This window comes from Durio zibethinus, chromosome 2, assembly GCF_047325235.1.
Source record: "Durio zibethinus cultivar Kanyao isolate XHJ-2024 chromosome 2, ASM4732523v1, whole genome shotgun sequence".
Classification (NCBI taxonomy): Eukaryota; Viridiplantae; Streptophyta; class Magnoliopsida; order Malvales; family Malvaceae; genus Durio; species Durio zibethinus.
Genome location: NC_143163.1, coordinates 33838578 through 33850188, shown reverse-complemented (window position 1 = coordinate 33850188; position 11611 = coordinate 33838578). Strand labels below are relative to the sequence as shown.

At 32.4% G+C, this 11611-nt stretch overlaps 1 protein-coding gene across 1 annotated transcript; it reads left to right on the top strand.

Moving 5' to 3' along the window:
• The first annotated feature begins 3923 nt into the window (after positions 1-3923).
• LOC111317455 (putative multidrug resistance protein) lies at positions 3924-9973 on the top strand. Its single transcript, XM_022919877.2, has 7 exons — positions 3924-4419; positions 5351-5405; positions 5697-5881; positions 5995-6452; positions 6878-7418; positions 7499-9471; positions 9598-9973. Exons 1-7 carry the CDS (start codon positions 4234-4236, stop codon positions 9971-9973), a joined length of 3774 nt encoding a protein of 1257 aa, XP_022775612.2. The 5' UTR covers positions 3924-4233.
• Positions 9974-11611: the final 1638 nt, after the last annotated feature.

Below are 11611 nucleotides of genomic sequence, written 5' to 3'. Positions count from 1 at the left end.
TTTCTAAATAAATAAATAAACCCAACAAACAATGTCTAAACAATTAAATCAATATTTCTTTACTTCCAATTATCAAAATACTTTAGAAAAATCATTATTGTATTAAACCGATTTTCTTCCTCCGCTACAACATCCATGAATTATTAAAATTTTTTTATAAGATTTGTGCATACACTCTGGAATAAACAAAATATTCAAGATTTTCATTAAAATTTCAAAAACAGAAAAACATTGATTTTAACATTTTAACATATGGATGCACATATTGTAAATATATAATAAAAAATTTGTGTATCTCATATATAAAAAATTTATAAAAACATAATAAAAAATTTTGTGTATCTTACAAGTTAAAAAACCATTACTTTGTAAGTATAAAGGTTAAAAAAATAAAATTAACAGTGAGAGTTTGTTAAAAAAAATATCTTCTAATATATGTGATATTTTTTTTTAATTTAAAAATAATCAAATAATAATAGATTATTATGAAATCTCTCAAAATAAAATTTATATTTTAAAATTTCAAATTTAAAATGACATATATTTAAATTATTAAGAAATTCATTTTGTAATATTAATACAACTGAGATTTTTAGATTTAAAAATATATATATATATATATATTTGTATTATTAGGAACCTATTTTAAAAGATAATATATCACTATATTTGAAAATTTTAAATTAAAAGGATATATATTTATATTATATGGAAATGCATTTTTAAAAATAATATATTTAAATTAGATTTTGTTACTAACAACTTAAAAATAATTGAATTGGTCTTTTACTTAAGTTTGAAAATTTTAGATAATTAAATAATTTGTAAATATATAATTTTTTATAAATAGCTTAAAATTAGGAAATATTTTACATGTCATTATAAGGAGAAATTATTGAGATTTTCTTTCTTGTCGAAAGGGGAAACCATCCATCTAAGCATCTATGTAAACAAAGTTTATCATGCTTCTATATATGTTGTAATATAATATTATCTATGACTTTAGATTTTTGAAATTTTTTACTTTTTTAGAATTTTTTAAAATTTTAAATAATTTTTTATTAGTTTTTGGAATTTTTAAAATTTTTTTAGATATTTTAATTTTTAAAAATTTTTAAAAAATTTTAGATTTTTTTATTTTTTATTTATTTTTTAATCTTTTATTGAATTTTAAGAAAATTTTATTTTTATGAAAATTTTTTTATTTTTGAAAATTTTAGAATTTTTTTAGATCTTTATTAAAATTTTGAGTTTTCTTTTAATTTTTAAGTTTTAATAATTTTTAAATTTTTATAATTTCTAAAAATATTTTATATTTTTTAAATTTTTATAAATTTTAAAATATTTCATTTTTTAGAGTTTTTTTTTAGAATTTTTAAAAATTAAAAAAATTTGTTTAATGCTGATGTGATAATTAATGATAGAGCGCTAATTAAAATTTTTAATACATGTTAGCATCTTATTGGATGTTCATACCATATTAACGAGTTAATTAATAATATTAGCTCAAGGTACTAAAGTGGTGACGGAATAAAAGTTTGAGTATTAAAATGATAATTTTATTTTTTTAGGTAATACATTGACAAAAAATGTATAGTACAAAGGTTATTTTTATATTTAACTTAAAAAAGTAAAGATAAAAAAATTATTAATATAAAAACTTATTAATCTAAAAAAGTAGTTATAAAACCTTTTTAACACATGTAGTTATAAAAGTTAACGATTAAATTAATAATGCTTTCATCTTAATTTTTTTTTATTTATTAAGTAAAGCTTAAAAATTTATTTGATAAAAACAAAGGAAAGAAAAAAATTTATTAATTTAATGATTAAATTACAAAATAACAAAACCTTATTAATAATTTAACTAAATCAAATCCTCTATTTTTGAAATTATAAATGTCAATCCAATCACTAAGGAAATTAAGTTTTTGTCATTAATTCTATTAACTTGACCATTAATTTTGCTAAATCAAATAAACATGAAGTTTTCAAATAATTCTAAAATTATGACAAGCCAATTTTTTTACGCATGGCCTATTTATGAAAGGGAGAGATGTTGCTGGATTCTACAATTTTATCCCCTTTTATTTATTCCTTCTGATGCGATAAAGATAATTTGACGACGAGATTTATCAATTTGTGATAAATAATATTATTGATAAATATCATATTTAAATTTAAACCAATTAATTTTTGTCACATCAAAAAATATAAATAGTAAAGACAAAAACGTAGAATCAATAAGCATTTCAGAAGCATTTTCGTTACGTGGGGTCATTTTTTCCGAATTGTTTGTTTGTTTGTTTTGTTTTTTTTTTTTTTTTCAATTCTTTATCTCATTGTATATTTTATCATGCATACAAAGCAGAAGACAAGGATTTAGCCTGCATTATGATTCCCCAAAAGATAACTTCCACAGTATAGGATTTTACATGAAACAAAAGAAGGCTACATTGTGAAAGCAAGCATCCAAACAAGCAAATATATATCTAAAATTAATTTGTTTTTCCAAAGGGTATCATTCCCTGTTAAGACAAGTAAGTGCAAAATTCACATACTGCGATAAAACCGTTTGTCACCCGTCGTATTCGATTCTAAACTACTTGAGAGTCTAATATATCATGTAACAAATGACTCAATTTAAAATTTTAAACATCTAAATCAGCATTTAAAATTTTTTTTTATTCCCTAACATTTCTAAACTCAAATTTCTTAATTGTTCTACTACCAAATGAATCCCAACCTTTACATTTGTCACCCGGTCGCCACCCACTGATGTTAACAAGCAAATTTCCTAGACAGGGTCAATGTCCAGAACCAACAAGCAAGCGGCTTAAGTTGTCGCAGCATTGGCCTTGTTTTCCGTGGTATCCGAAATCGCAGATTCATAGCTCTTCAATTCCAAAAGTTTGAGTTATGACAATAATAAAGAAACAGACAAGGAATTCTTGTTTGAAGATCATTTATCAGTGTTGCAAAATCCTAAAAGGAAGCCCAATTTAGAATTATTGTGAGTATTAAGCATCTATCTTAAAATCAATTGATAATAAGTGAAAATATTTAATTTAAATATAAAATTATAAAAAATTATATATTTATTAAATGTAAAGTAACATCATATTAACAAGCCCTTATCATAAGTAAATAAAGATAAAATAAGCTTATCATGTGACAAATTTTGAAAAAGGTAATAAAAAGAAATCCTAGCTCTGATACTATGTTAAACATTTAACTTAAAATCAATTGACTGTAAATAAAAAAGTCTAACTTGAATATAAGATTACAAAAAATTAAATATTCATTAGATGTGAAATAATATAACTTTAACGTGTCCCCATCATATGTAAACGGAGATATAAGAAACTTATCACGTAATAAATTTGAAAAAAGCAATAGAAAGAAATCTTGATTCTGATATTATGTTAAACATTTAACTTAAGTGGAGGAGTTCAACCTGAATATAATACTATAAGAAATTAAATATTTATTCGACGTGAGATAATATTACTTTAAGAAGTTACCATTACGTATAAATTAATATAAAAAAACTTTATTATGTGACAAATTAAAAAAAGATAATAAAAAATACTTTTTTAACGAGCATTTGACTCAACGACATAAGAATGTTTAAACATTGGAGGATTGATCAAGTTCGAGCCGTAATCCCCCCGATGCCAAGGGAAATTCTTATAACTGTGGAATCCGATGGGATTTAGGCTAGGGAAATGTAAAATAAGAAAAAAAATTGAATATAAGGTTTCAAAAGATTAGATACTTATTAGATATGAAATAATACACTAATAGTGAAACATTTCATGTGACAAATTAGGAAAGAGTAACAAAAAAGGTTCTAATTCTGATATTATATTAAATATTTAACTTAAAATCAATTGGTTGTAAATAAAAAAATCCAACCTAAATATAAAACTACAAAAAATTAAATATTTATTTGGTCCGAGATGATACCATTTTAACATAAACCAACAATCCTTTAAGGAATAAGATACGGGTACAACTGCCGACTTAACTCAAAACTCAATCCATTTGGCATAAAAAATAAAATAAATTCGGCACAAAGTGTACATTCACCTGAAACCAGACACAAAATGGAGGGTAAACCTCTAATGATATAACAATCACTTACAAAGTTCCAGAGTTGGAGAAGATCAGCATATTAAAGATCAAAATCAAGGGAACAAATTGAAGTTGGCGTTGGATGAAACTAGTGATATGGCGACCAAAGCTGGTGGCCTCTTCCGCTACGCTGATGGGATAGACAAACTGCTGATGTTTTTTGGAACTTTAGGTAGCATTGGAGATGGGATGATGTCCCCCGTTAACATGTACATTCTCAGCGGTGCGCTAAACGATTATGGAGCTTCTGACCAATTTTTCTCCAATGAAATAGTGGACAAGGTATGACAGTTATAGCTTAGTACTGAACTTACAGATTTTTCTCCTCTTTTCTTTGAAACAAAAAGACGATTTCATTAATTACTCGTTGATATAAACATCTGAATGTACAATATAACTTATAACATTAGGAAATTTGCTGAACTCAATACATATCTTCTGATATTGAGAGATTATTTTTTGCTACAGCGTGTGCTCTGGCTCATTGCCTTCTCGCTTTATATGCTGAACTACACATTAATGAAATCCATGCATTTTTTTCCTGCCATCTGCTAGAATAGCTCCAATATTTAAGAGATCCTCATCTGCCATTTATAACACCCCATATAGTCCTTGAGGAGTGTACTATAGAAGCTCTGGCCGGAGCTGTCAAAGCTTTGGAGGTGGCAGCTCGTATGGGCCTAATAATAATGCCTGTACCTCCATATTTTCTGTGAATATCAAGGCACCATCAATATTGACTTTGTGACGACATATAGGTGGAGGCACCTTCATTTCCCGAATTCTGCTTCCTTGTAGAAAATTCCTGAGCCTGTTTAAATCTTCAAGAAAAGAACTATTTCGGCAATGGCCCTCACATTTTTCTTTTTTTTCTTTTAAATTAGTTCATCATTCCTTGCACTCCATAGAGCCCACGCAACCATGAGAAAACCATCAGAAGGTTTTTCTCCCCTACATTGATGCACATCTAGAAAACTATATACACCGTGTAAAAAAGTGCAGGACAAACTCTCATCAGGTTAAGATTATCAATCAATCTACTGAAACTGCATGAAGAAGTCAAAATGACCAGTAACTCCTGCAAATCAAAACATAGCATAGACGTGTTTATGCAGTTAAGTTTGAGATCTTTTGGTTTGGATCGTCTTAGCAGAATCATAAATCTTAAATTACTTAATACAATTGTTAACACGCTGCCTCATCCTATTTTCAGTATGCACTAAGGCTACTTTATTCTGCAATTGGAGTGGGAATATCTGCTTTCATTGGTAAGTGTAAATGTAAATATCATTTGTTTGCTCTAATTTATTCACTGATTCATCTAGCAAGTTGAAATGACCACTTAAAGATATGATGTTGCTTTTGACCACTTAATGAGTGAAACCCCCTCAAATACTCATAGCTCATAAGGTGTCATTCTCTATTTAAATTTGTATTTCTTAGTTGCTCTTTATAGAGCATATTGATAATGCATTGAGGTCATTCCCTCTTAAAGATGCGAAGGCTGATTGCCAAGTTAAATAAAAGATTTATTTAACTACTTAACGTTTATTTTCCAGAAGGAGTTTGTTGGACAAGAAGTGCAGAGAGGCAGGCATCTCGCATGAGAATGGAATACCTAAAATCAGTTCTCAGGCAAGAAGTTGGTTTCTTCGACGATCAAACAGCCTCTTCCCCTACATTCCAGGTCATCTCTACGGTCACTTCTGATGCCCATTCGATCCAAGATACCATAGCTGAAAAGGTCATCAATTGCCTGGAATATTTCTTTTCTTCCCTCTGCCATTTCTCTTTCTCCCTCTTGAAATGTAAATGTTCTAGTCTCATAATTCTGTTGGTGGATTTCTATTAATTCAGATACCGAACTGCCTGGCTCACTTGACATCATTCGTCTTAAGCCTTGTCGTTGCCTTCAAACTTTCCTGGCGACTAACGTTGGCTGCTTTGCCATTCGCACTAATGTTCGTAATCCCAGGACTTGGATTTGGTAAGGTACTGATGAACATAGGAGCAGACATGAAGGTTGCTTGTGGTAATGCAGGTGGGATTACAGAGCAAGCAATCTCCTCGATCAGAACAGTTTATTCATATGTTGCTGAGCAACTAACACTAGACAAATTTAGCAATGCCCTTCAAAAAAATATGGAGCTAGGGATGAAGCAGGGTTTCACAAAAGGATTGCTGATTGGAAGCATGGGAATGATTTATGCAGTATGGGCTTTTCAAGCCTGGGTTGGAGGTGTTCTTGTTACTGAATATGGAGAAAGCGGAGGCGCCGTCTTCGTGGCTGGGATCTGTATCATCTTGGGAGGATTGTGAGTTACTTCCCTTAATATTGTCCTTTTCTTCTGTTGTTTATCTGCAACAACTTTAATTCTCAAGAATTAGTGTCTCATTTCATGTTTAAAGTCGGTTGTTAATCACAAAAACTAAAATTCAATCAGAAGGGCATGCAGATAATTAAAATGGGTGCTAGAAAATTTATGCATGTCGAAAGCAACGAGTAAATGCTTATTTTTAAATGAAACTGTTCCCATTTGGGCTTGGTACCGGAGGACTACATTCAATTTTAACTTTGTATGATACTACAAATGGATTTCTTCCAACATTTGATCCTACTTTTATAGCATTGACAAAAATCCTACCAAAAAAAAAAAAAAAGAGAAAAAAAAAAGATTTCATAGGCTTCACTTACTTTGTGTATTATGTGGCAGCTAACAGTTTGACGTTGAACATTCAGGGCCGTTATGAGTGCGCTTCCAAATCTCTCATTCATCTCAGATGCAAGACAGGCTGCCTCAAAAATTTTTGAGATGATTGATCGCAAACCAAATATAAACTCCGAAAATGAAAAGGAAAAAATCATGTCTCATGTGAGAGGAGAAGTTGAATTTAAAGACGTAGACTTCAGTTATCCATCAAGGCCTGATGCCCTTATTCTCCACGGGTTCAATCTCAAAGCGCAAGCTGGAAAAATGATTGGTCTTGTTGGAGGTAGTGGTTCTGGCAAGTCCACAGTCATTTCTTTGCTTGAAAGGTTTTACGACCCTATCAATGGAGATATTCTCCTCGATGGACGCAAAATAAAGAAGCTTGAGCTTAAATGGTTGCGCTCCCAAATGGGACTGGTTAATCAAGAGCCAATTCTCTTTGCAACATCCATAAAAGAAAACATTCTCTTTGGTAAGGAAGGAGCATCAATGGAACTTGCTATTAGGGCAGCAAAGGCAGCAAATGCACATGACTTCATTGTAAAGTTGCCTAACGGATATGAAACTCAAGTAAGTCCTAGCATCCTCTAATTGATATTACTTTAGAAGTTGTTTGTTTTACTGAACTAATAGTTACCATTGCAAGTCAGGTAGGACAACTTGGGCTTCAGTTGTCAGGAGGGCAAAAGCAAAGGGTCGCAATAGCAAGGGCTTTGATCCGAGATCCAAAGATCCTTCTTCTAGATGAAGCCACGAGTGCATTGGATGCGCAATCTGAAAAGATAGTACAGGAAGCCCTGGATCATGCCTCACAAGGAAGGACTACAATTATTGTTGCACATCGCCTTTCCACAATCCGTAAAGCAGACTTGATAGCAGTTCTCCGATCAGGAAGAGTTATTGAATCAGGTTCTCATGATGATCTTATCCAAATGAACAATGGAGAAGGTGGGGCCTATAAGAAAATGGTGCAATTGCAGCAAACAGCAATGCAAAATGAAGCCTCTGACGGTCTCTATAACCTAACAGAGGGTAGAAACAACCTTAGATTGATGAGTGGCCAATCTCCAAAGACTCCAGTAAGTGTGAGATCCAGCTATGCCAGTAGCCCTGCATATCCTCCCAGCCCAGCATATCCTTTCAGCCCAGTACATACCATCACCGTGGCAAGCTTTATCGAAATGCATTCCTGTGAAAACCAAAATGATAACATAAAGAATTCTTCTCACCCTCCCCTCTCTGCGTGGCGTTTGCTTCACATGAATGCACTTGAGTGGAAAAGAGCCTTACTTGGGTGTTTTGGAGCTGTTAGCACTGGAGCAATTCAACCAACCTATGCCTATTGCTTAGGAACAATTGTCTCAGTTTACTTTCTAAAAGATAGTTCCAAGATCAAATCAGAAATCAGATTCTACTGCTTGGTTTTCTTAGGACTGGCAGTTCTAAGTTTCCTTGCTAATATCCTGCAACATTACAATTTTGCGATCATGGGGGAACGGTTAGTCAAGAGGGTTCGAGAAAAAACACTTGGAAAATTGCTCACCTTTGAGATAGGGTGGTTTGATCAAGATGAAAACTCAAGTGCTGCCATTTGTGCACGGTTATCTACCGAAGCCAGCACATTTCGCTCATTTATTGCAGATCGAATGTCATTACTAGTTCAGGTTTTCTTTAGTGCTTCCCTAGCCTTTTTGTTTGCACTGATTGTTACATGGAGGGTAGCCATTGTTATGATTGCCATTCAGCCATTACTTATTGGGAGCTTCTATTCCAGAAGTATTCTAATGAAAAGTATGTCTCAAAAAGCTAAAAAATCACAAATTGAGGGAAGCCAGTTAGCAAGTGAAGCTATAGTTAACCACAGGACTATTACTATATTTTCGTCTCAGAAAAGGATATTGCATCTCTTTGGAGCAACAATGAGAGGGCCCCGACAGCAGAGCATCAAACAAGGATACATTTCTGGTTTTGGTCTGTTTAGCTCCCAATTTCTGACAACAGCTTCTATAGCCCTAACCTTCTGGTATGGGGGAAGACTAATAAATCAAGGACTAGTGACACCAAAGCATCTCTTCCAAGCATTCTTTATATCGATGAGCACTGGTAAAAACATTGCAGATACAGGAAGCATGACTTCTGATTTAGCTAAAGGCAGTGGTGCCATAAAAAGAATATTTGCAATTCTGGACAGGAGGAGTGAAATTGAACCTGAAGATCATACAGGAATTGAAGTTGAGGAAATTAATAAGGGGCAGATTGAATTGAAGGATGTAGTCTTTTCTTATCCAGCAAGGCCGAACCAAATGATCTTCACAGGCCTGAGTCTCAAAATTGAAGCAGGAAAAACAATGGCACTTGTGGGAAGGAGTGGCTCAGGGAAATCCACTATTATTGGGTTGATTGAAAGATTTTATGACCCCCAAAGTGGATCCATATTGATAGATGAATACGATATCAAGAGCTACAACTTGAGAAATTTGAGGTCACATATAGCATTAGTGAGTCAGGAGCCCACTCTTTTTGCAGGAACTATCCGCCAGAACATTGCCTACGGCAAAGGGGAAGTTACAGAAGCTGAAGTAAGGAAGGCTGCAGTTCTAGCTAATGCTCATGAATTTATAAGGTAATTACTTTTTTTTTGTTGGCCTTTTATAAGGTATTCACTATTTAAATTAAACATTAAACAACAAAATAATTGTGTACACCGTTTATTTCATTGCTTTTACAAGAATATATTTATCTGATGCAGTTCTATGAGAGATGGATATGACACTTACTGCGGTGAAAGAGGAGTTCAGCTATCGGGAGGACAGAAGCAAAGGATTGCATTGGCACGAGCCATACTAAAGAACGCAATGATCCTTCTCCTGGATGAGGCTACCAGTGCCCTTGATAGCGAGTCAGAGAGGCTAGTCCAAAAGGCACTGGACAAGATGATGGATAAAAGAACTTGTGTAGTTGTAGCTCATCGATTGGCCACCATACAAAAGGCAGATTCCATAACCGTAATAAAGAATGGGACGGTAGTTGAACAAGGATCACATTCCAGTCTCATAGCTATTGGTCGGGCTGGGGCTTACTACTCTCTAATCAAACTACAAAGTGGCCAATCTCCTTACCGCTGAACCACTGCACAAGTGTGTCTAGTAGAAAACCTGAATGGGAACAGTTTTTGCCTTTTAATCAAATAATGAAATAGGATTTAACCTGGCAGACATGGTTGTTGAAAGTCGATAAATTGTCAGTTAATGTGAGGAAATCCCTCTATTGTGTTAAAACCCAAATCCAGAGTAGTGTGACATCTCTATTTCAAAAGAATTAAACCCAAATTTATTCAATATCCAGAAAAGTGATGAAAGTAGCTTTAAGGCCATAACATGGACCAGCAAGTGTGAAGCGGGAAAACTTCTGCTACAAAACAAAACCATATATAAAACTAAATCTCTGGAGAAAAAATGCAAAATGGGCAAAGAAAGTACCAGTTGCGTTGGGTAACTGGAGATTGAAGCTTCAAATACGATGAAGTCTGCTGGACATTGGAACGTGAACAAAAGACCAATAGACCAAAACATCTCCAGATTCCAATTGTCTTTCCTGTTAAAATTTGGTGCCTATGGCCCAAGTGGCTGATGTGGAATTCCCATTATCCAATAACGTAATTATGTAATTGGGCTCGTTTAGACCGGGCCATGCCTCCTTAAGTGAAGTTCACATCAATAACTATATAATGAAAGAATTCCCTTAATTTTTACTGTTTAGATATGTTCATTAAGGTTATCAGTTTAAAGGCAATTGTCAATTTTTGATTGGCTATGTTATAAGTTTTTATATTATTTTATTTATAGACAATGATAATGGGGTAAAAAGAAGAGAGAAGCTCTACAAGCTTTTAGAGAAGACAAGAAACAAAGAAATAAAGAAAATAAAGTTAAAAGAGATTCCTTGAGGAAGATAAATGGGAAAATAAAAGGAAAATAATAAAAAAAAAAGGTGGAAGGGGGTTCAAGCAAAGGCCTTTTCTTTACCGTTCATCATTCGGCAAGGATGGTTAGCCGAATTCATTGGTACTAACAGAGTAAAGAAAAAGATAAAATTTGGAAAGTGAAAGAGGAAGAAGAGAAGAGAGAAGGAAAGCCAATTTGACTGTCACTAGATTGAACTATGTTTACCCAAGCTAGGTCGAAGAAGTTAGGAATCTCACTAATTGATGTTGAACGGAATTGAGGTGAAAGAACTTGGAAGAGGAAAATGTAAAGAAAATAATTTTGTGCTCTAATTTTTTTATCTTTGGGATCTGAAATTGTTGAAATTTAATTGCTTCATTCGCATATTTCAAAAGTCAATATGTTATTGACAATTTATCAACTAGATATAATTTTTTTTCCATGTTTCAATTAGAAAATTGGAATTATGGAGATTTTTGAATTGTTGAAGCAAGTACTATAAATAAAGTAGTGTTCAGGGTGTTCGGCTAATGAGTTTTGTTTGAATTATTGGATTTGATGTTACTTTATCAAGTGACACTGTTAATAAATGGACGCATCAAAATTTGTTTTTCATTTTTTTTTTACATAAATATTAGAATTGATTGTATGTCAAAACAAATATGATTTTTTTAGTGCATGTTATGTAATTTGCAGATGGAATAGCTGGAATATAGAATTTCTTTGCCTATGATATCAATGAAGATCTTATCAGGGAAACATGTATTACATCTTTAGCCATTTTTAATTGATCTTATGGTTCATTTGCTATTTACCTAT

What these genes read in the sequence shown, in the direction of transcription:
- LOC111317455 (XM_022919877.2), top strand. Translation starts at nt 4,234, where the DNA reads ATGGCGACCAAAGCTGGTGGCCTCTTCCGCTACGCTGATGGGATAGAC. An exon ending in GGGAATATCTGCTTTCATTG is followed by an intron (nt 5,406 to 5,696) that starts GTAAGTGTAAAT and finishes TTTATTTTCCAG; the next exon opens with AAGGAGTTTGTTGGACAAGA. An exon ending in AAGATACCATAGCTGAAAAG is followed by an intron (nt 5,882 to 5,994) that starts GTCATCAATTGC and finishes CTATTAATTCAG; the next exon opens with ATACCGAACTGCCTGGCTCA.